General features: G+C 40.6%; 1 protein-coding gene across 1 annotated transcript in view; it reads right to left on the reverse strand.

Moving 5' to 3' along the window:
• The window catches only part of SUSD1 (sushi domain containing 1), a 341,419-nt gene that overhangs the window by 261,949 nt on the left and 53,667 nt on the right, over nt 1-25,803 (reverse strand). The window contains exons 4-6 of the mRNA XM_043975620.1: nt 14,990-15,142; nt 13,404-13,583; nt 5,362-5,541 (exon numbers count right to left, since the gene is read on the reverse strand). Of these exons, the coding sequence (XP_043831555.1) occupies nt 5,362-5,541; nt 13,404-13,583; nt 14,990-15,142 (513 nt within the window). The remainder of the gene's footprint in view (nt 1-5,361; nt 5,542-13,403; nt 13,584-14,989; nt 15,143-25,803) is intronic.

Genomic DNA, 25,803 nt, shown 5'->3' on the forward strand with positions numbered 1-25,803 from the left:
CAATATTCTAAGGACAAACATTTTTGATAGATTTATAAATTCTGATCAATACAATGACCAAACATGATTCCAGAAGACTCATAAGTTTTAAATATGCTCTTCACCTCTGGATAGAGAGGTGATAGACTCAGTGCAAAATATGACTTTTTTTAGACATGGGACTTTGTTTTGCTTGACTACAAATTTTTATAATGTATTTTCTTGCATTCTCAATGGGGTAGTGAAGTGTGGGGAAGAAATAATAAGGATCATAAAGTAAAACTGAAGTCTAAAAATGTTTCAAAAGGTTATTTTCAGATCTTAGGTCAACAGCAGAGTTTAGTCACATTTATATAGCAATTTAAAAGAAAGGCAACTTAGCACAATGATTACAGAGCCAATGTCTGAGCCAAGAAGACTTAGGTTAAAGTCCTCCCTCTAAGCATATATTGAATGTGTGACCCTGGGCAAGTTATCTTATTGCATTTGGCCAGGGCTTCTTAAACTTTTTCCACTTGCAACCCCTTTTCACCTGAGAAATTTTGTTTTGTTTTGGTTTGGGGTTTTTTGGGGGGGTTGGTTTGTGGGGCAATGGGGGTTAAGTGACTTGCCCAGGGTCACACAGCCAGTAAGTGTCAAGTGTCTGAGGCTGGACCCGAACTCAGGTCCTCCTGAATCCAGGGCCAGTTCTCTATCCACTGTGCCACCCAGCTGTCCCCTCACCTGAGAAATTTTTACACAACCCTGGGTATATAGGGAATATAAAATAGGTATACATAACCTTTTACTGTTGCCAGATTTTTCACAACCCCACATTCAGTTACACAACAGGCCAGGACTCACAGTTTAAGAAGTTTTGAATTAGGTAATTCTCTAAGTTACAGAGAGTGGCCAACCTGTACTGGTAGATGGAGTTTTCTCACCTGGAAGTTCCCTATACTAGTGAAATCACAGGGCAGGTCCTTCTTTTTTTTGAGATTAACAAAACACTTCCCTCCCAACAACTTTGTGAACTAGGTAATACAGATAATATTATTCCCATTTTACAGATGAGGAAAATGAGGTTCAACACTTGCCTATGGTCACACAGCTAACGTCAAACTCAAAGTACCATGCTTACGTAACTATTTAAATCATGACTATTTAAATCACTTAAAATTAATTATTAATTATTAAAATTATCCAATTATTTTTACATTTAAAATTATTTATTTAAATGCATTCAAAATGCTTAATTTGTTAAAATTTGAGTTTATTTTAGAATTTTAATTTTTACATTATTAATTTAATAATTATTAAAATTATTGGGTTTCTTTATTATTTAAATTATTTAAAATAAAATTGTCAGGTGCAGTAAGCTTTCCTATGCTTTCCTCTCAGCACACGATAGGGAAAATTTTTCCATTTACAGCCTGTGAATCAACCTGGGAAGCTTCTGTTTCTATTTTGGAGAAACCTATCTGTCCCCAGAGAAGCCATTAAATTCCCCAGGGAGACAAAGGATTTCAGACCATGCCAACATAGCTCCCATCTTTGTAAAGGGAAAAAATATGGGAGGAAACACCAAATGGTAAATAAGCTAAGACAGCCTTACCAGGCTGACAGAAACAACCTGGAGGCCCTCTCGTTTTGCACTCCCTGATTTGTAAAGCAAATTGCAGAGGTTCTTCATTGTCCACAGGAGTCTCGCGGCAGGAAGAAAAAGAGGAAGAAAAAAAAAAAGGCAAGACTGAGGCAGAGGAGAGACTGTCCCCAGAAAACTGAACAATAACCCCAAGGCTATGGAAGCAAGAAATGTGAGTCCTATGGCAAATAAGAGGGCACAGTTAGGATGACTTAGAAGCAAGCCAGGCAAAGATGGTGTCAGGTTCTGCTAATGCATTGGTGGCAATCAAACACTGCTAAATTGCCAGGAGCAACATTTTGTTCTGATACCAGCTCGAAACACTGGTGACTTTTTCTTTTCCCAGCTAAAACTCATGAATCAGACTGCATCTGCTGGCTCATAAGCTCAAGAGGCACATGGGGAGGAGGAAGTTGGAGGACTGATGTGTTAGCAACTTTGGGCTCCAAAAGTTGCCATTAACTTGGGATCAGATTTTGCCTTTGTAAGCCCACCATTAAGGGCGCCTAGGTAAAGTGTATTTCTGAGGGAGGAATGGCCAAGTCATTTAAGCTTCCTCTGCCTCAGTTTCCTCATCTGAGGCAGCTAGGAGATGTAGTGGATAGAAAGCTGGACTTGGCATCAGGAAGATCTGAATTTGAATCTTGCCTCAGTCACAATATAAGTGTGGCCCTGGACAAGTCATTTAGCCTCATTTTAACAAATGGTTTAACCTTAGTTCATCTCAGTTTCCTCATCTACGAAATGGGAATAACCTTATCACCTACCTCACCAGAATATTATAAGGGTCAAAAGGGGTTTCAGTTTGGAAGAGCAAAGGTACTGGCAGCAGATGAAATATAAACCATCCTCTCTCCATGTACAATTTCCTCTTGACTTATTGCCCTTAAGGATTATGCTGACCCTTCACCTTATGCATTTTTTCTAAATCCTCCACTTTTTAAAAATTTAGCTTCATGTGACTCTGGTCATTCATTTGTTTCCATGCCCCCACCAGTTTTCAGACCATTAGCACTGGAAAAGATTCTACTAGATTATAAAATTTAGAGTGAATTTACAGTAAATCCTACCTTAGAAATCATTTAGCCAAAGCCCATCATTTTATGGATGAGAAAACAAAAGGCTAAAGAGGTTAAGTGATTTGTCCAAAGTCACAACGGTATTAAATGGCAAAGCTGGGATCAGAAGCCAAGTCACAAAATTCACAAAACATTAGAGCTAGGAGGCTCCTATGAGATTATCTAGAGCAACCTCCATTTTATTGATGATGCTCGGAAAGACTGGTGCCAATAATATTAACTTGTATATATGCATGTAGATGGATGGATGGTTGGAGGATGGATGGATAGATGGATAGATAGAGATATTGAGAGAAAGAGAGTGAGAGGGAGGGAAGGGTAAGTTTAGGAAAGCTCTTTACAAATAATCTCACTTGATCCTCACAACCAGGGAGCTAAATGCTATTGTTATCCAGATTGTATGGTCAAGAAAATTAAGGCTGACAGAGGTTGAGACCCACCAAGAATCACACAGATAATAAGTGTCTGAGGCAGGATTCAAACTCAGGTGGTCTTAACTCCGAATCCAACACTCTGCTCATGACTCTGCCTAGCTGCCTCCAATTAAATGACAAGGAAAAATCCACTAGGTTAGTTTGGAATGGAGCTGGGACGACAGTCTGGTTCTTCTGACTTCCAGTTCTGAGCTGCAGGATATCAGACTTCCTTTCTTAGCTTTATAAAACAGAACTGGTTAAGCACCTGTCTGCATATGAATAAAGGAAACTTCAAGGACAGGATTTCTGTTCCCTAGGAAACTATACTCCAAATGAGAGGGAGGCCTCTACTTTATACCAGGCTTAGAGGAGTGCCTTGGACAGAAAATACTTAGGGATAATGCTGGTTCTCAACAAAACAAAAACAGAAACAAAACCAGATGGTGTCAATCGTCTCCATTCAGAATGGTGCAATAGGAAGAATTCCAGATTTGCAATCAGAACACCTGGGTTGAATTTCAGCTTTTCTAATGATAACCTGTGTAATCTTAGACAAGTTTCACCTCAGATTTCATCTACAGGGTGGGCCAAAAGTCCTGAAGGGGTCTGATGTTTAATAACATTGTAGTTTTTATTTATTTTTTTTTTGCAGGGCAATGAGGGTTAAGTGACTTGCCCAGGGTCACACAGCTAGTAAGTGTCTGAGGCCCGATTTGAACTCAGAAAGATGAGTCTTGCTGACTGAAGGCCCAGTGTTCTATCCACTGTGCCACTGCTGCCCCAGAGTCAGGAAGACCTGAGTTCAAATTCAGTCTAAGATTCTTACTACCTGCATGATCCTGGGAAAGTCACTTAATCTCCGTCTGTCTCCATTTCCTCATTGGTAAAATAGATTTAATAATAATGCCTATTTCCCAGGGTAGTTGTAAGAATCAAATGAGATAATATTCATAAAGTATTTATAAACCTCAAAGTGCTATATAAATGCTAGCTATCATGTTATAGCTTGCATTACAATCATCTGGATACTTGTCTCATATCCCTGCTAGGGTGTAAATTTCTTGAGGGCAGAGACTATAGTTTTTCATCTCTATATCCCCAGAATTTAATGCGGTGCCCTTAAAAAGCAGCCTGGCCTATGATTCATAATTCAAGTTATTAAGTTATTCATTTAACTACTAGGTTTAATCATAAGTTTGAGTTTCTTCTTTATTACATTGATTCCTTGTTGGAGCCATGGTCCTTCTGAACGTGGTAACTCCTTCCAACATTGTCAATCACAGTCTGTCTGTACCTCTACATCCTGTGCAACTCTCAACTGTTCTACTGTAAATGCACCCTAGGCAGTCTGTCCCAAGGTGCTGAGGGCAAGCCCTTAGTTCTTTTGACAACGGAGCACACGGGTCTAGTGGGGAAAGTGTTGGTCTTCAAGTAAGTTCTGAGTTTAAGTGCCAGGTGTGACACTTACTAGCTATCCTTATGGGCAGGGATTTTGTCATTTTTGTATTTGTATCATCATCACCTAACACCATTGTTGTTGCTGTACAGTCATTTTTTTTCAGTTGTGTCCCACTCTTTGTGACCCCATTTGGGCTTTCCTTGGCAAAGATAGTGGAGTGGTTTGCCGTTTTCTTCTCCAGCTCATTTTACAGATGAGGAAACTGAGGCAAACAGGGTGAAGTGACTAGCCCAGAGTCACACAGCTAGTGGGTGCCAGATTTGAGCTCAGAAAGAGCTCCAGGCCTGGCATTCAAGCCACTGTGTCACCTAGCTGCCTGAAATTTAATAATTTCATCTCATTTAACCTAAGATGGGGCTTGGCACATAGCAGGTGCTTAATAAATACTTTTTAATTAGCTAGATAACACAGAAAGTCCCTTAAACTCTTTCTTTTATTTATTCAGAATGGTGTCATGGAAAGAATTCCAGATTGAGTCAGAACTCTACTTAAGTTTTCTCATCTGTGAAATGGGTATAATAATATGGATACTGTCAACCTCAGAGGATTGTTGTCAAGTAAGCTTTCCAGTGCCATATGGGTGTGAGCCTTCCAAGTGCCACTCAGAAAGACAGACACAAGGGGACCCACTGAGGCAACCAAGCTCCATTCACCCAAGTGAATTATCAGACCACTAAGTCACAGCTACAATTTCTCCCCACCCTGTCCCCAGAAAACCCACTCTTGGTGATAAAGATTCCTGTGCTAGTTCTGGAAGGGCTTATTTTGTTATTTAAGGTTATTTTTGTATCCTTTTCCCTTTACCTCTGCACATGAGAGACGGGCCTTCCCATTGTCCTTGGGTGTTGCAAAAAACAACAGTGTTGCTGGTCTCTGGCACGTACCCCTTCCAGCATTCGTACACAACTCGACTTCCATATGTGGTGTTGTTCAGAAGAGTTGGAAAGGCATTTGGGAAGGAAGGCAGAACCCCACAGTCCACAGCTGCACTATGAAGAAAAGAAGAAGAAAAAACCAAGGACTGGGGCTGGGGTGGGAAGTAGATTTGCGGGGGAGGGAGAATACAAAGCAGGAGGAGGAAAATAGACTGAGAACAGGAGAAACATAAAGGCACCACTTGGAATGGGTTTAATGCTCCCCCTTCTAGAAGTCAAGGATTTTATTTGGATTTCGACCAATTACATGCCTACTATGTGCTGAGCATACTGGCATTTTTGATGCCACAACCAAAAGAGTTCCTATGCTCTCGAAAAGCTTCTGTTCTGCTCAAGAAGATAACTTGGGCATGCAGAAGTATATATGAAATAGAAAAAAGGTAATTTGGGGGAGGATGCCAGAGAAGATCAAGGAGGGCCTCTTGGAGTGCTTGAGCTGCATTTTGAAGGAAAACTAGGATTCTAGAAAATGAAGGTAAGGAGAGAGTGCATTCCAGACCTGGGACAAAGTTTGTACAAAGGCATGGAGATGAGGGGCAGTTAGGTGGCACAGTGGATAAAGCACCAGCCTTGGATTCAGGAGGACCCGAGTTCAAAGCCAGTCTGACATTTAACACTTACTAGCTGTGTGACCCTGGGCAAGTCACTTAACCCCCATTGCCTCTCAAAAAAAAAAATGGCATGGAGATGGAAGATGAATGTCCTATGTAAGAAACTGCCAATGTGAGTAGACTGCAGTGAGTGAAGGGGAGTAATTATTAATATTTTTATACAAACATTCTTTGGCATAATTTCTGTTATGTATTCTCATACTAAAGTTGGACCAACTCAGTGAGTTCGGGGGAGGGGAAGGATTCGGTCCATTTTTCTTTTTGGTTCCTTGGCCGCTCAACAAAAAGGCTTTCATGAAAGTAGGGAAAACAATATTTGATTTGTAAGTCATGAGGCTGGTTTTATTAATAAGTTTGCTTTTAAAAAAATTTAAACCACACCAGAACTTATACATCCAGTAAAGTGCTTATCACTTGAAAGTAGTCCCAGAAGGGCAGCTAGGTGACACAGTAGATAAATCACTGGCCCTGGATTCAGAAGGACCTGAGTTCAAATCTAGCCTCAGACACTTGACACTTACTAACTTTGTGACCCTGGGCAAGTCACTTAACCCTCATTACCCCGCCAAAAAAAAAAAAAAAAGTAGGACACAACTGAAAAACAACAAATCACGCCTGAAAGTAGTCCCCTGGAAGCCACCCACTCACTCTAAAAGTGATATTTCCAGGACTCTTCTTAAGGGAGCTTCTTCTTTTTTTTTTTTTTTTTTTTTGCAGGGCAATGGGAGTTAAGTGACTCGCCCAGGGTCACACAGCTAGTAAGTGTCAAACGTCTGAGGCCGGATTTGAACTCAGGTACTCCTGAATCCAGGGCCGGTGCTTTATCCACTGTGCCACCTAGCTGCCCCCAAGGGAGCTTCTTTTAAAGCCAACAGAATATTCTTTTGAATATCCCCAGTTGTCAGAAATCATCATCCTCTAAGGATTCTTGAGCCAAGTCTTGTGAATCAGGTGGGTCATCAAGCTATCCTATCAAGGGCCAAACCCAAGGACTAATTGTGTAAGTAAGTTATTAATTGAACCATTAAGCTGAATTACGAAGCTGAGTTTCTTCTTTGTTATGTTAATTCCTTTTGGGATCCATGGACCTTTTCAATGTGGGTACTTCTGCTAACACTACTGATCAAAGACCATCTGTGCCTGCCCACCCTGTACAATTCTTGTTTCTCTAGTACTGGAAATCCACCATTTGGGATCCCACAGCCCCAAGGTGCTGAGGGCATTCCTCTAGTTCATAATGATGGACACCAATGGAGCATATAAATTGTCCATTGGTTATCCCTTGTTTTCATTAGGTTGGGGTTTCTTTCTGACTTCATCAAGTCTTAACAGTCCATCTCCTATGCCACCTTTAAATTTCAAGTCAATTTCAAAGGATAGAATTGATTATGAAGGAGAAACTAGGTGGTACAACAGACAGAGTGCCAAGCTTAAAGTCAGGAAGACTCATCTTCCTGAATTCAAATCTGACCTCAGAAACTTACTACCTATGTGACCCTGTGTAAGTCAATTAACCCTGTTTGCCTCAGTTTCCTCATCTATAAAATGAGCTGGAAAAAGAAATGAGAAATCACTCCAATATCTTTGCCAAGAACATCCCAAATGTGATCACAGACTATTGGACACAACTGAAATGTCTGAACAACAACAAACTGATTGAGAAAGGAATAAAATACTCAAATGAAAGTCCTGTTTATGGATGATTCTCTTCTTTGTTTTCATTTGATTACCAACTTCCATACTTTGTCTCCTTTTGGAACTCCCTCTGGAGAGAATTCTTCAGCAACAAGCCTTCTGCAGATTCATTAGTATCAGGGGAAAATGTGGTGGGGGTCCTTAGGTATTCCTCAGTAAAGAATTACACTCACACACAATCCAATTAGAACTAAAATGGTCCTTTATTGGGTGCTAGAGAAAGTGACAGAGAGGGAAATCGTTGAAGACTTAGCCTCAAGGGAGGAGATAGCTTAGACACATCTTTCTCCTCTGGGAACAGAAGGAAGGCCAAAGCTTTTATAGAGGATAGATGGGATGACCACCTGACAATGGAAAGTTCCTTTTGGGGTGGGCTGGGGAAAGCTTGAATGAGGGGTGGTGGTCCTGACTTCTGGAGTTATCTTTGTCCCTGCTCTGTCCCCAGCACTGCTCAAGTAGTAGCTGCCTAATGGACTTATCTCCCCTTACTTCTTAGGTGTGTCCATCCTTAAGTTTTGCTTCTCAAGGAGAAAACTTCTGAGCTATCTCAGGCCCATATCAATTAGCTTTTAGCTCCCCTCTCTTTTCTCTCTAGGACCAAATAAAACTCCACATACAAAAAGAGATGCCCATTTTTGCAAACCCTTCCACAGAAGCATGCAGTTGCCTTTTCAATTATTTACAACCACAAGTTATCCCACTTTACAAATTATAGCTAATGACCAAAGGTCTCTTATCCCCATGATGTCTAAGTGAGCTTCTGAGGAAAAAAAATACCTCCTCTTCCCTCCATGGTTATGGACAACTGAGACCTGACTGTAATATCAAATAGGACAAATGCTCCCCACAAGTCATATTATTCACTCCACCATATTAGCATGGGCACAAAAGCCCAAGGCCTGAAAAAACTGAGCAATCTCTGACATCAGAAAATTTTGAAAAATCAAACTATGTGCCTCTACAAATTTTAATTAAAAATGAAAATATGTATCCCCAGGTCCTGTTCACCTTTAGACAATGATGTCCAATAGAGGGAGGAAGGTGGTGTAGTAGACAGCGTTGAAGTTGGAATCAGGAAGACCCAAGTTCAAATCCCACCTCAAACACCTACTGGCTGTGTGACCTTGGGCAAGTTACTTAACTTCTCTCAGCCTTAGTTTCTTCATCTATAAAATGGAGATAATAGCACCAACCTCTCAGGATTGTTGTGAGGACCAAATAAGGTAACGTATCTAAATCATTTGGCAAGCCATAAAGCATTATATAAATGCTAGCTATTGTTATTATTGTCATTATCATTATTATTATTATTATTATTACTTTCCCTGTCTTCAGGTGACTTTTAGAAGCATGGGATGAGCTTCTGAAATTGGTATGGATTGTCATGGACTAGAAAGATTAATAACCTTACATGTTGCTACAATGCTTTACAATACCAAAAGAACTTCCACACATACTATTTTATCTGATCCTTACAATGTAAATAAGGGAAGAAGAACAAGTATCCCCATTTTCAGAAAGGAAAACCGAGGCTCCAATGAGTTGTCTCTTAAACAAGGTCATATGTCTATTAAGAGCTAGAACTAGAATCTAGATTTTTGTAATCCCAATTACAACGAGGGGCAACTAAGTGGCACAGTAGATAGAGCACCAATCCTGGAGTCAGGATGACTCATTTTCCCAAGTTCAAATCTGGTACCAGACACTTAGTCGCCGTGTGACTGTGGGCAAGTCACTTCACCCTGTTTGCCTCAGTTTCCTCATCTTTAAATGAGCTGGAGAACCTTCTCTCTTTTCTCTCTGCCCGGATGGCAGCAGCCAAGGTCTTTGTAGAGCTAGAAGGCTCCTCAGTCACAAAAGAGAGCAATAGTGGTGTGGCAAACAATACAACAAAGCTCATTTGGGCACTGCCTTGAAGGGAACCCATTTGGAGGAGCAGCTCACACAAAATGGATTGTCTTGGAAAAAGTTGGTGTTGATGCCAAGCAGCCCAATTCTGCCATTAGGAAGTGTGCGACAGTCCAGCTGATTAAGAACAGCAAAAAAAAAAAAAAAATCACTGCCTTTGTTCCTGATGATGACTGCTTAAATTTTATTGATGAAACAATGAAGTTGTGGTTGCTGGATTTGTTCAAAAAGGTCATGCTGTTGGTGATATTCCTGGAGTCTGCTACAAGGTTGTAAAAGTTGCAAAATGTTTCTCTTCTGGCCTTGTTCAAAGGCAAGAAGGAGAGACCAAGATCATAAAAATTGTATGATGTCTTTGTCATAAGAAATGTTCATGTAAAGGAAAATGATCTGGAGCAGGAAATGGCAAACCACTCCAGTATCTTTGCTAAGAAAACCCCAAATAGGGTCACAAAGAGTCAGCCACAACAGAAAAATGACTGAACAACAACTGATTGAATCCCAATCCTGTCTAGAAAGAATGAAGCAAGGAAAAGACAGACATCTATTTGCAATGCATTGAGTTACCTGTCAGGTGTCTTCAGTGAGGTAGGGCCACCCAATGAACTCATGAATGTTGTGTGTTTTTTTAAATCACAGTATAGAGGAATGTTACCCCTTACCCATAAATAGAAAATTATAAAACTACTGGTATGAAATTCATGTGAATTTCATGTGAATTATTCCCATATTGTTAATGTTTACTTATATGAACACATAAGCAAACTGCTGAATAATAAATGAATGAATGCATGCATGCATGAATAATTAAATGAAGTAAAAATAATTATATCTCCTGCTTATTGAGTCTACAATATCTAGCTACAACATGCTAGTGTCTAACCCACCCACCACATCCCTTCCCCACCCCAACCCCACCTATTACACTGGGAACAATAAATAAATCAACACTGACGTCCTTCCTGGCAGCAATAATAATCAATTTTCCTATGACTCTCCCCACCATCTCTGTGACTTCTAAATACTTAGTAAGTATATGTTGATTGAGTGATACAACATCCTTCCCAACCATTACTCCCAACAGTGCAGAGTAAGCAGGTAGTAAAGGGGCTTTAAAAGTTATTATTATTATTATTATTATTATTATTATTATAAGTTAAATGTTTATTCCAGATGTTGAAACAAATTTCCCTATTTTTGGTAAAGAAATGGAATTACAACAGGTGCAGAATGTTGCATACATCAAACAGCCATTTTGTTGGTTATTTTTGCTTAATTACTCTTCTTTGTTACAAGGGTGGGTTTTCTTGGGAGGGACATATTGGGAAATTGTTGTAACATAAAAAAAGACATCAACAAAATGTTTTCTTTAATTAAAATAAAATAAAGCGGCCCATTAGGAAACCTGTCTTGCAAGCATCTGTTCTGCTTGACAAGAAGCCACATCCATAAGGAAAATCCATGTTTTTTTAAGCTGTTTCCAACATGAATGGTGCTTATGAGAAAGAGATGCTCCCGGTGAAACTGTGGAAAGAAATGAGTGCCAAGAGTTTCAGTTCCTGGCTTGATGGGCATGGTGTCAAGTCATGGAAGACAGCATAGTATAGTGGAAAGACCACTGGGGGTAGGAGAACCGATTTCAAACACTCCCCACTCTCATTTATAATAATTTACTATGAGACTTCACCTCTGTGGGGCCTTGGCCTCCTCTCCTGTAAAGCGAGGGGCTTTACGCTAGTGATAATCTCTAAGGTCCCTTCCAGCTCCAAGATTCCATGCTACCTTGCCTACAACTGAGTGCAATACAAAAATAATATATAGAGAAAGGACTTGCGGTCAGAAGACCTAGGTTTGAATCTCAGCTTGGCCACTTATTTAAGCTTATAAGTAAGTCAGTTGGGATTCTCGCTCTCATGAAGCTCACATTCTAATTGGGGAGAGAGCATTAAACAACTATGTACCTACGAGGTGGCGCAGCGGACTGAGCACCAGGCCTGGAGTCGGGAAGAATCATCTTCCTGAGTTCACATCCATCCTCAGACACTTAGTAGCTGTGCAGCCCTGAGCAAGTCACTGTGATACGCTATACATGATACAAAGATCAAAGGCATGGTTTGAGAGAGGTTAGGAAAGAAAACATAATCAGTCTAATGTGCAAAAAGCACAAAAGAGAGGTACAAAATGCTGTAAAAGTTGAATCACTTATGGCTGAGGGAAATCTAGGAACGCTTCATGGAAAAGGTGGCTTCTTAGCTAAATTGGAAAGATAAGCAGGATTTCACCAAGTATGGGCCAGGGCACGGCCAGCAGAGGAGAACATTGGGAAAATAAGTAGAACGTTGGGGAGGTGTGGGGTATGTCCAAGGAATACTAAAGTAGTTCAGTCTGGGGAATGTACAGAATGGGTATAAATGGTAGAGTAGAGAGCATGCTTTAGAACCAGGAACATCCACGTTCAAATATTATCCCTGGCACAAACTGGCTGGGAGACTTTGGGCGAACTACTTATAACCTCTCTGTGCTCTAGGGAAAGGCCTTAGCTTAAAAAGGACAAGTTCTCCCACTACATCTGGAGCCACCTCCAATTATCCTCATCTATATCTTTCCACGGAACCCAGATGGCTCTGGGAGTGGGGGGGGGGCGGGAGAGTGAGGCTGGTGACTTTACACAGCCCCACCTTACTGAAATCCAGTTCACTTGGAAGTCAAGAAGACATGATGCTCCTTATGTCATTGGTCCTCTGAGAACGAAGGACAAACAACAAGGCAACTCTAAGAATCAGCCCAGAAGTTCTTGACCTGAATTTGTAAAAGGAGTTTCCTTACCCAGGATTCGCTCTACCCATGAAATCACAATAGAAAATGTGTGAAGGGCTATCATGAGAAGTAAACTTGGAAAGGTCAACTGGAGACCCAAAACATATTGTTTTATTGTTTAGTCATTTTTCAGTCATGTCCAACTCTTTGTGACCTATTTGGAATTTTCTTGGAAGAGATACCGGAGTGGTTTGTCATTTCCTTCTCCAGCTCATTTTACAAATGAAGAAACTGAAGCAAACAGAAGTTAAGGGACTTACTCAGGGCCACACAGCTAGTAAGTGTTTGAGGTCAGATTTGAACTCAAGTCGTCCTATCTCCAGGCCCAACACTCTTTCCACTGTGTCACCTAGCTGCTCCAAATAATACGGGACTGCTATGTCAATTTTTTTTAAAAGTACAGACTTGGGGCAGCTAGATGGCGCAGAGGATAGAGCACCGGCCCTAGAGTCAGGAGTACCTGAGTTCAAATCCGGCCTCAGACACTTAACACTTACTAGCTGTGTGACCCTGGGCAAGTCACTTAACCCCAATTGCCTCACTAAAAACAAAAAAAAAAACAAAAACAAAATAAAAGTACAGACTATGTAGTAGGGAATGGCAAAAATCTCAAGGAAAGCAAGAGTCCTATCTTCTACCTTTGCCATCATCCTTACTGTGCTTTTTACAAAGGTGAAACATACACGAGGTGCTCAGTAAGTATCTGTTTCCTTGATCTGATCAATTCAAATCAAACTGGGACAAGAGCGGTATGGAAGCAATGGGGCAGTGAGTTCTGAGTCATGGCATTTCCTCTAGATACGGAATTTGTTTAAAAAAAAAAAACCATCTCCTGTTGGCTGAGTAACAAAGAAGTGCCTTATTCTGTAGTCTCCCTCACCTTGACAGTGTATCTTTGGGGTCTCCCAGGTGCCACCAGCGGTACAACTTGTCACACTCTCTTCCTGGTCACTGTAAAATCCTTCTTTACAAGCATAGTGAACTTGGTCACCCAGTTTAGATGCATATTTGCCGATGATGTAGCCATTTGGAAGCTCTGGAGGTGTCCCACAGTCTATTTCTATAGGTAAAATCATGCCAAATCAGTCATTGTGTGAATTCTTCAAGGGCAAAAATAAACCCTCCTCCCAAATTCATGGATTCACTCTGGCTTGACCACTTGGCTCTGTTTCAACGATTGTCTGGGAGCTCTTAAGTCTGTGTCTACATTCCATTCTAACTTCCCACAGGAACCACAATGTGTGCACGTGCAACTACCGAGTCAAGTCTGACCAGTAATCGCTAACAGGGACAAGGCCAGTCTGACAATGAAAAGTCAGAATGATACAAATTTTTTAAAAATAACAAAATTTTATTATTTTTAAGGTCATACTTAATACACCACCAACTACCAGCTGCTAGAGGTGGTACAATGGACCTGGAGTTAGATAAGCCTGAGTTCAAATACTGCCTGAGACACTTAGCTGTGTGACCTTGGGTAAGTCACTTAACCTCTGCCTCACTTTCCTCATCTTCGAAATGGGGATGATTAATCACACATACCTCCCAGGGTTGTTGTCAGTACCAAATGAGATAACATTTGTAAAGTGATTATCAGAGTGTCTGGCACACAGTAGGTGCTATGAAAATGCTTATTCTCTTCCCCCTCTAGTCTAATGTTTCAAAGTGTGAGCCTTGCTAAAACTGCTTCAATAAATTAGATAAATTAGTCATTAGAAGTATCCATTTGCAATAGGGATAAGGAAAAGGTCTGTTTCAGTGACATCATTTCATTGATGCAGAATGAGAAAGCTCACCGTACCAAGGCAAGATGGCACATTCTGTATAACTAATAGTCTTAATCATCTAAAGCAGACATATTGAACACGCAGGAGGCCCCCACTGCCCACAAACCTCCAGAGTGGGGCTGACCCAAATTAACACCTAATCAGGTGTTAATAAATAAAAAATGCAATAAAATATACAAAATGTTAATATGTGGTTTTCTAAGTCAACATGTGGCATATGGGGATCTTTCTATATAGTTGAGTGGCCTCCTTTTCTATTTAAGTATGACAGCACTGCCATAAAGCACCAAAAGGGTAAGTGAAAGGGTTTAGGTGTAGGAATATACAGGTATAGGTATTTACGCACATACATGTTGAGGGAGGGACTTGAATTCAGGTCTTTCCAAGTCTGAAGCCAGTTATCTATCCTCTGGACCACACTGCCTCTCCCACTGGAGAATACCAATAATTAATATGCCATAGATTCCTAACAGTTTAGGCTTTTGAGTTGGTTAAATACTCCACCTGACACCTTGGTGTAACTTCTTTGTAGATTTTGCAAGGGAACAGGTAAATCAAGTCTCACATATATACTCCCAAATACTCAAATAACTCTTTAAACTAGATGACTTAGAGCAGACAGATGTTGCTGTGAGTCCATCCTTACCTCCAAATATTACATCCCTAAGCGGCAACCCACCTGTACATGATGTACTGTCCCTCGTAGGGTGGAAAGGTTGTGCCCCATTTAGGGGAAGGTATCCATCCTTGCAATAGCACTCAAAGCTTCCCTGAGTATTCACACACTGTCCCCCAGGACCACAGATGTCTGGTACTTCACATTCATCCAGGTCTTCAAAAAAAAGTAGAAAAAAATCATTATTTTTCCATTCTACATTGATTCATTAAGGAATTTATCTCACCATCATTTCATGGTTTTGAGACTTGTCTCTCCAACTAAATGGTAAGCTCCTTCAGTACTGGGTCCTTGCCTGGTATTTCCCTTGGATCCCTCCATGGCATAAAATACTCTGCAAAGCACTTAATATGTGGTGGTTGAGTGATATGTTTTGACTAAGTTTAAGTTACCTAAATGTGATTCACAATTTACTGTAGTCAAAACTTCCATTGCTGCCATGCGTGTACTCTTTTCTCTACCCCCAACCTCACTCTAGTTCTGGAACCATGAACCATGAGCAAATCAACTCTACCATTATTCCTGCAAAGGGTGTGTCAGTCTACTCCCCAAAGGTTCTCCTCCTCATCAGTCTAACTTTCTGGACCAAAGTGATAGCCCCTGGGAACCAGTGCCCTTAGTTCATTGTTACCCCATTAGAATATAAGCTTCTTTGAAGCAAGTACTGTCATTTGTTTTAGTATCCAGTAGCACAGTACCTGGCATACAGTAAGCCCTTTTAATATATGCTTTTTTTTTAGGGGCAGCTAGGTGGCGCAGCGGATAAAGCACAGGCCTTGGATTCTGGAGGACCTGAGTTCAAATCCTAACTCACACACTTGACACTTACTAGCTGTGTGACCCTGGGCAAGTCACTTAACCCTCCTTGCACCCCAAAACCAAACAAAAAAAAACCAAATATATGCTTTTTTTCACATGTTCATTTTTCAGCCTCTAATGACCACCCTTTTAGTGATCAGCCTCTCCATATGTAGCTAAGTTAGTACTAGGTCATCAGATAAAATCAATTGCAAGTATCATATCTGAATCTTTTCATCCTGCTAAAAAGCAATAACCCATGATATATAAAAATGTGAAAATGGCCCTTGGTCCTGGATAGTCCATTTACACAGACAAGAGACACAAATTTGACAATCTATGAGTATTAATTTAACTACTGATATTCTTTGTAATAAAAATGATTGGAGGGTACACTCCAGACAAGGGGACAGTCCATGCAAAGATGGATATGGAGAGTTATGTATCTGGAACAGCAAACAGTCCAGGTTAGCTGGCGTGGAGAATGTACAGAGAAGAGTAATGAATCAGAAGGTCTTCTCAGCCATGTCCCAATAACTTTCTCACCTTGGAAGATGCCCCTGCCCCTACTGCTGCCTGGTCCTGACAATGACTAGAATTTCCATTTTGAGGAAGTGCTCAAGCTAGTGATACTCACTCCTTGTTCCTTTCCTGGCCTCACTCCTGACTCTACAGACAAATCCTCCATCCCACCTCTTAGATAATTTCTCCCTTTCCCCCCTTCTACTAATACTTTTTAGCTCTTTAAGATTCAAGGATAAACAACAACAATAAAACTCCTTTAGGGTAAAGACTATCTTTTTGCTTCTATTTGTGTTATCTGGGCATTTCTGGACATGCTCAGTTTGACTAACATGGAGGGGTTTTTGAAAAATGATTAGATAGCCCAGCATGGAGGGCTCTTCATCCTCTACCATGTGGGTGGAAGGTAAAAAATGCCTGTCTTCTGGTGGTGGTGGTTCTTTTCCTTCTCCTCCTTCTTCTTCTTTTGTGGGGCAGTGATGGTTAGGTGACTTGCCCAAGGTCACACAGCTGGTGTCAAGTGCCTGAAGCCGGATTTGAACTCAGGTCCTCCTGAATCCAGGGCCAGTGCTTTATCTACTGTGCCACCTAGGTGCCCTGACTGCCAGTCTTTTAAATTAGCAAGACAGGGGGCAGCTAGGTGGTGCAGTGGATAAAGCACTGGCCTTGGATTCAGGAGGACCTGAGTTCAAATCCAGGCTCAGACACTTGACATTTAACTAGCTGTGTGACCTTGGGCAAGTCACTTAACCCTCATTGCCCTGCAAAAACAAAACAACAACAAAAAAACCAAAGTGAATAAATTAGCAAGACAGTTCCCTGTCTTTCTACTGCTATCTTTTCAACAACTCTTATTTGCCATGTTGAGATGGGGAAGATCCCAGTTGACCCCAATTTAACCACAGCAAGGACATCAGGAACTGAACCAGTGAGATGAGAAAGATGTTCCTTCCCCTGCTCTCTCTTTTCTACCTGCAGATCCAAGAAATGGGCCTAAGGATATTTGTTTCTGTTGTTTATTATTTGTCCTCTTCAGTTTCAGATGCTGGAGGTGATTCTCACAGGACCCAAGAGTTCCAAACATGGAGACTTGGGAGGCCAACTTCCAACTGGAATGGTACAGCCAATCAGCCCAGCACAGAAGCCCTGAGAAGCCAGGGTGTCTGGGACTTGAACTCAAAGAAGGTTTAGGACTAGGAACTAGGTCTATGCTCTATGGGAACTGAGCTAAACTATGAATTAATCCCCTATCCCTCCCCAGAGTCTAAGGTAGTACATGGTAGAAGAGGAATTATGGCTTGTAGGTGTTAGGAGAATAGGTCTGGAGGTTCGTGACCATAATTTTTTTTTTTTTTTTTTGTGAGGCAATTGGGGTTAAGTGACTTGCCCAGGGTCACACAGCTAGTAAGTGTCAAGTGTCTCAGGCCGAATTTGAACCCAGGTCCTCCTGATTCCAGGGCCTGTAGTCTATCCACTGCACCACCTAGCTGCCCCAAATGACCATACTTTTTTTTTTTTTACCATACTTTTTAAAGGAAAGATTCCTTTTTAGAACAGACTGAGGCATGCTATTTTTCACTTTATTTCATTTTTTTCCTTTTGATCAGGTTTTCTTGTACAAAATGACAAATATCGTAATGTTTTACATAATCATACATGTATAAACCATATCTGAATGCTGGCTGCCCCAGGGAGAGGGGAGGAGAGGGAGGGAGGGATAGAAATTAGAACCCAAAACTATAAATAAAAATATTTATTACACTAAAAAAAGTAAATCCCACTATTTCCTTCTCAGCCTCTCTTTTTACCCTATCCTGGTGACCTTAGTACAAGGAAGCCAATCCATACACTTAGGGAATATCCTTGGTGGGGACTGAAGCCATTTAAAGAGACCCTATATGGAAACTCCCAAAGCCCTTATTGGTACCAGAGAAGAGGTTAGGGAGAGAATGGTGAAATGTAACCTACCTGGCCTTTGAGTAGTAGGGGCCAAGGTAGTGTGTGTTACATCTGTATCCCCAGTACTTAGCACAGAACCTGACACATAGCGTTTAATAAATGCTTATTGATATGTTGAAATGTAAGAACAGATGGGTTGTAAAGAGCTTTAAATAGCAAACAAAGGAGTTTATATTTGATCCTATAGTTAATCTGTAGCCACTGGAGTTCAGTAGCTGGAATCAGTAGGTACCAAAAAAATCATTTTGGCAACTGTGTCAAGACACATAGGTCAGAAGGTAAGAAGGTCAGAAGACCAAAGAGGAGACTATTATGAAAATCCAAGCAAGAGGTGATGAGAGTCTAAACCAAAGCTTCTTAAACTGTGGGTTGTGACCCCATGTGGGGTCACATAACTCAATGTGGGGGGTCATGAAAAAATTGGCAACAGTAAAAGGTTATATATATATATATATATATATATATATATATATATATATATATATATATATATATATATTAGATAGCTATATAACTGGGGTCACAAGTGGAAAAAAAATTTAAGAAGCCTTGGTTTAAACTTAAGATCGTAGCTGTGTGAGTAGAGAGTAGTCAGATGCAAAAAATGTTGTGGAGATAGGAAATGACAAGATTCAGTGATTGATTATAAATTGAGGAATTGAGGGTGATGCTGAGATTATGAACCTGGGTTACTGGAAAGATAGTGGTACCACAAACAGTAATAGAGATGTTCAGAAGAGAGGTAAGGATAAGTTCTGTTCTGAAAATACCCAGTTTGACATACTTATAGAACAAGAGTTTGAACTGTCCAATAGGCAGTTGATAATATAGGACTGTATCATCCCTAGTCTCTTTCCTGACCTCTCATCTTCCCTTCCCCCCATCTGTTTGTCTCTCTGTCTATCCTTCTCTCTCTCTCTCTCTCTCTCTCTCTCTCACTCTCTCTCTCTCTTGCTTTGTCTCTGTCTCTCTGTGTGTGTATAAATATAACATATAGAAACATTATATATATAATTCCCAAATATCTATTTATCTATCAATATCTGAGAATCATCAATAAAGAGATGATAATTGAACCCAGGAGAATTGATAAAGATACCATGGGAAAGAGTCTAGACAGAGAGGAGTACCCAGGACAAAGTCTTGTTAATGGTCATGACAGATCATATGGATGACAATTGAGTTGAGGAAAGTGAATATGAGCACTCAGACAGATGCCTAAGAAGGCATGAATTACCACAAACAGATATGGCCACTTTCTCATACCTGCAAAAACTTTATCAAAATGATATTTCCAGTCACCAAAGTTTCTCTTGATAAAAACATGAGAAGAAAACAAGCAGTCTCTCACAGAGCATTTTCTACAACAGACCATATCTTTACCAATTAAGAGGAGCAGCTAGGTGGTGCAGTGGATAGAGCACTGGCCCTGGAGTCAGGAGTACCTGAGTTCAAATCTGGCCTCAGACATTTAACACTTACTAGCTGTGTGACCCTGGGCAAGTCATTTAACCCTAATTGCCTCACTAAAAAAAAAAAAAAAAAAGAGGATTAGGGAACAAGATATACTTTTGCATCCATTGCTTCCTGATTACAAAAGGGTATTTGATTCAGTAGAACAAAATGAAGCTTTACAGACACTACTCGATCAAGGTAGCTCTTGTGTTTGTCATAAAATCATATACGAATCTATGACAAATACAACCATGGATATGACTGCTCAGCAATCTGCTGATCATATTTAAGCAATGCATAATAACTGGTAATAGCGGCAGCTAGGTGGCGCAGTGGATAGAGTACTATTAGGCCTAGAGTTAGGAAGACTCATCTTCCTCAGTTCAAATCTAGCCTCAGATACTGGGCAAGTCACTTCACCCTCTTTGCCTTTATTTCCTCATCTGTAAAATGAACCAGAGGGAAATGGCAAACCATTGCTGTATCTTTGCCTAGAAAACCCCAAATGGGGTCACAAAGAGTTGGATGTGACTGAAAAAAACTGAACAATGAAATAGCTAGTAATAATTGCAAACTGTAAAATACTATAAATATAAGTGTTTTATAAATATTTTCTCATTTGATATAGAAGTTGATGCTATTATTATCACCATTTTAAAGATGAAGAAACTGATGCACACAGAAGTTAAGTGACTTGCCACCACTAGTAAGTGCTTGAGGCCAGATCTGAACTCAGGTCTTCCTAGCTTTAGGCACAACAGTCTATTCACTGCACCACCTATAGACTCATTTCTTCCCTAGAAATGTTCTCCACTGACAGAGAACAAACATCCTTTGCAAACTCTGAATAGAAGAGTCTTGATTGCTGGAAAGGTTCTCCAGATTTGTAGATATTATATTATATTGATCACACTGAAGTCCAGAATACTAAAGGATCTCCTCATTGAGATTCATAGCAACTCAACAGAAATCTGCCCAGACATCCATAATGAAACATGAAAGCCAATGAAGAATGCATAATATCCACCATGCCTCACCTTCCTTCTCACTGGCTGATCCCTCTGCCTTCCTCACCCTAGAAGATTCCTCTGCCCTGGGGCTCCCTCCTCCCATTGGCGAGTTCCTCTCAGGACCTGTGCTTTGAGGAAGTGCCCAGGCCAGCCATATTCAGTCCTTCATTCCTCTCTTGGCTCCACTCCTCATTCTCCAGACTTTCCCAACATACTGTATTTCTACCTTCCCTGTTTTCAGCTCCCTTTTTACATACTGTCTTCCTACCATTTGAATAAAAGTCTTTCTTTTTGCTTGTATTCTCAATGCTTTGTATACCCAGCCCTTAGTACAGTTCCTGATACATAGTAAACTCTTAAAAAAATGCTTGATGGCTTGACATATTGACCAGATTGTTGCATGCAACTGGATGGATGACCCACTGAATTAGTCTATCTGAATATACATCTCGGACAGGCACTACAGATAAGTAATGATCTAGGTCCAGACTTGAAGAGAAAGAAGAAATTGGGCTGGATCACCTATGAGAAGTTACTCAGCATTTTAAATTATCTTAAGCTGTTTCATTATTCTTACCACCAACACCTCAATGCTACAACAAGCATTATACAGGATGAAAAGCCCTGGATGGTTTAGGAGCTGTGGCTTGGTAGGGAGAATGTGACTGCACTGATGAGATCACAGATTGAAATAAGATTGAAATGCAGGTAAAATAATATCTGGTTAACCAGAAAAAAAAATCAGGTCACCACAAATCACTGTCTTGAATTGTAGTTTTAATGATACCAAACAAGATAACTCCAGTCCACTGAAGTCTCTCCCTCGGGTAAGCAAGAAAAAAAAAAAAAAAAGGAAGAATAAATAAACCTGATAAGCACTAAAAGGTAGGAGTTTAGGGACATGAGGGGGAGGAAGTCTGGAAAGGAAGGGAGGTAGAACGGTCAGAAGAGGGGCACCCTTGGTTTCCTGGAACTCTTGGTTAATGTTTTCAAGAGGCATAAACCTCGAAACCCAGCTGTGTCCCAGAATTATTTTATTATAAGACCAAAGGGATTGGGGAGGAGGGAGTGTGAAGAGGCTGGGGCAGGGAAAATAACCACTAGTATCTTTTTCTTTCTAGATTAGTGGGTTTTTTTCTTTAATAATAATAGAAGCTAGGCTCTGCAGTGACCTTGAATGGGAATTCTGGTATCAAATAGTAAAGAAACACAGATACTGAGATGGAAAAAGCTTCTATCCTTGAGAGTCTGTCTCTCCTTCCACCCTGGCCCTCCTATAGATCAATGAAAGTTTCACTGTTGCCACGGTGACAACCAGCTTTCTGACGGCACCTACCTGGCACCAAACCAGGCTAGCCATCTGCAAAGAGGGGGAAAGATCTAGGATGATGCACACCTGGATAGCAAGGTTTACATGCTGTCATATACTATGCCAGTGTGGGATTTCTTTTCCCATTTCTCTCTCCGTCTCTCTCTCTCCTCTCTCTCCTCCCCCCCCCCCCCTCTCTCTCTCTCTCTCTCCTCTCTTTCTTCTCTCTCTCCTCTCTCTCTCCTCTCTCTCTCCTCTCTCTCTCCTCTCTCTCTCCTCTCTCTCTCCTCTCTCTCTCCTCTCTCTCTCCTCTCTCTCTCCTCTCTCTTCTCCTCTCTCCCCTCTCTCCCTCTCTCTCTCTCTCTCTCTCTCTCTCTCTCTCACACACACACACACACACACACACACACACACACACCCACTGCCCAGCATCTAACATTTTCTCCTCTTGTTCCCCTATATACACACTAATAAGACTCATAAAGAGAGTTCCATAGCACTTTAAGGTTTGTAAAGGCCTACTCTATTATTTCATCCGCATGGTGAACCCATAAAATAAGTACAATCTCATTCTCATTACTTTAAAGATAAGCAAACCGGTTTGGCAGCAGCTAGATGATCCAGTGAATAGAGCACCCTGCCTGGAGTCAGGAATACCTGAGCTCAAATCCAGCCTCAGATACTAACTAGCCATGTGACCCTGGGCAAGTCACTTAGCCCTGTTTGCCTCAGTTTCCTCATCTGTAAAATGGTCTAGAGAAGGAAATGGAAAACTATTCCAGCATCTTTGCCAAGAAAATTCCAAATGGGGTCACAAAGAGTTAGACAAGACTGAAAGGAATGAACAATGACAAAACTGAACCTTAGGGAGATTACTTGATTTGCCCATTGTTACACCAGTATCAAGAAACAGAATCAGAGACAGGATTTCAACCCTTTTCTCTCCTGATTGTCAAATGCAATACTCTAACACTACAGTCCTGTCTCCAAATCCTCTGCCCCAAGTTTACGTTGTTTTTCACTAGAACACAATTTTCTCCAGCTAGAAAGTCTCTCCCCATTTTCTCTGACATCCTTCAAGGATACCCTAGAAAGGATACCTTGGACAAACTCAGGCCCTTTCTGTAATTCAGGATGGATGGGCTATCCGACAAACTTATAATAAACAATACTGTTCTTCCCTCTAGCTCCAAGCCTCCCCAGAATACAGACTCACTCATTATCCAATACTATTCTTCTATTAAATGAGCCCATGGAGTCTTCCGTAGCCACTTAACAGTACATGACAAGTAGGGATGGGGAAGAAAGAAGAAAGAGAGAGCATTCCGTTCTACCCACACTCTTCCCATACTTGAACTCTGGAACAGAGACAGTAAATTCATAGTGAAGGGTCCTTAACTGCAAACCAGAAGAATAAGACATGGGCAAGGAGCTGAGCTTTTGCTATATCATTGAAAAACCAGTGCTTGTCATGAGAAGCTGGTCATAATAGAAAGGCATTAAGATAAAAAAAGAAAGATCATTTCAAGAAAGTGCAAGTGTTGCCCAAGCTGGCAAAGTCCCACCAAGAAAATAAATGTGAAAGCTTCCTTCTTATGACTGTAAAATGAAGATCATCCCCGCTGCCCTTTTCTGCAATGGCCATCCTTTGTCTATATCTGGATTAAGGCAGAACATTAATGAGCAGAAGAAACATCCATTTAGAATGGAAGCAGTTCAAATCACTTCATCACTCTGTTGACTTCCTGCTGTTCTGCAATCTGTGAACATTCAAAGACTGCCCATGAGGTCAAGTTTACCACCCAGCTGCCTTTCAAAACTTCACCCTGGGGTTGTGTTCCCATCTGGGTCCTGACAGACAGCCTTTGTCAATATCAAGAGAATGGATGGGGATTCTTGCCAGCCACCATGACAATCTGAACTAGAACCCAGAGCTAAAGAAAGACAGAGACATGGGGGATGGGAAATAGGTGATAGGAACTGAACTTGTGATTTCATTATATGGGGAGCAGAATGACTCCTACCAATGCAGGTCACCACCTTCTCTGCAATTAGCAGTTTTAGAGAATTGACTAAAGTGCTGAGAATTTAAGTGATTTGCCGTAGGGGTGGTCATCACACAGCAAGGAGATGAGACTTGGCTTCAGGTGCAGCTCTCTATCCACTATACTTCGTGTGAATGACAGAAATTTCTCAAAATAAACCTTTCTGAGGATGTCTCTAGACATGGACTTAGTAGACCCCTTAGATGTACACATTGTGTGTAACAGCTTTCCCCAAAACAAAAAAGAAGAAAAGAAAGACTATTAGGAGCTGGTCAAGGGGAGGAGTGCGAGGGAGAAGGCCCTAAAACACTACAGCAAAGTCTTTAATGAAAGTAAAATTTCATTAATTCATACTAATTGGGGGAAAGCTAAGTTCGTAAAAAAGCATAAATTGGTTTTTTGTTTAAAGAGAAATGCTGCTTCATTACTTTCAGATGTATGGAGAATTAATGGAATTAGCCTAAGGCCTGCCCAGTAAAAGTTACCCTTAAATCCTGCTCATAGAGGTTATCCTTAATGGATTTGCTTTAATGACTGACCACACACTGATTTGTGACTAACACATCAAACATTTGCATGAACGTATATGCTTCTGAAGTTCTTGCTAAAAAACTTTGTTAAACATAATAACTGTTCAGAAAAACCTATTTCCACAATAAGTGGAAGCACAAACTTTAACCCAGCCCTTGTGCCAATTAGCACAAATTTCAAATTAATAAGATTTTATTATACAAGCATAAAGAATGGGGCTAACGGGGAAGAAACTGAGATCCTTCTATCCTGGGGATTTAATAGCTTAGTCAGATGAACCGCCAGAAGCTAAAACACATCTAATTTCTTTGAGAGTAATTTAATCTTTCAAAGCCTTCACTCTCTGAGATGAATGTCACAACACAGACAATGGCTCACAACTCACATGCTCTGGCCGACCTGACCAATGACCTTTCCCTAAATACGCTGCCTGAGATGACGGATATAAATCATACTGCAAACCTTCGAGTGACATACACAAATGTCAACTGTTATTAAAAGGCAGGCAAAGTGCACAAATGGGACCGCTGAACAATATCTCAGGTACTATACCTACCAGAAAGAAGACCTCAAATTCCACCATGGAATTCTGATGTAATTATGCAGTTTCACCCAAGTAGATTCCCTTCTTCCAAAACTAGGGGTTCTATGTTTCCCTATATTTATCCCCCACACAAGAGCCCCTATTATCAATAGAACCTCAGCAAGTTAGTAGCTTCCCCGGGTGAAGTTAAACCTTAGCCTTCAAGGAACCACAGCTGTTGGAGATGTTGTAAAAAGAGATTCTAATTCCAGAACAGATTGAATTGGAAAGCTGATTAGGCTCCTTCTAAATCAGAGATTCTGGGATTCTGGGACAAACAGGAGGCCCTAAGACCCATTAGGTATCGGTGATCAAGTTTGGTTGTCCCCCTAAAACCTATTGCTGAGGGAGGAAGGAAGAGAATTTGAAACACAAATTTTTTTAAATAGATGTTAAAATTTGTTTTTACATGTAACTTGGGGAAAAAATGCTAAATAAATAACAATTAACTACTATTACACCCAAAAAATGTTGAAAACTATCTCTACATGTAGCTAGAAAATAACAAAATACTTTTATGATTAAAAAAATTAAAATAAAAAATAAAACCTATTACCTTCAGACCTTACAGAAAGATTTTGGACCTAGAGATAAAACCCTTCTCA

This window comes from Dromiciops gliroides, chromosome 1, assembly GCF_019393635.1.
Source record: "Dromiciops gliroides isolate mDroGli1 chromosome 1, mDroGli1.pri, whole genome shotgun sequence".
Lineage (NCBI taxonomy): Eukaryota > Metazoa > Chordata > Mammalia > Microbiotheria > Microbiotheriidae > Dromiciops > Dromiciops gliroides.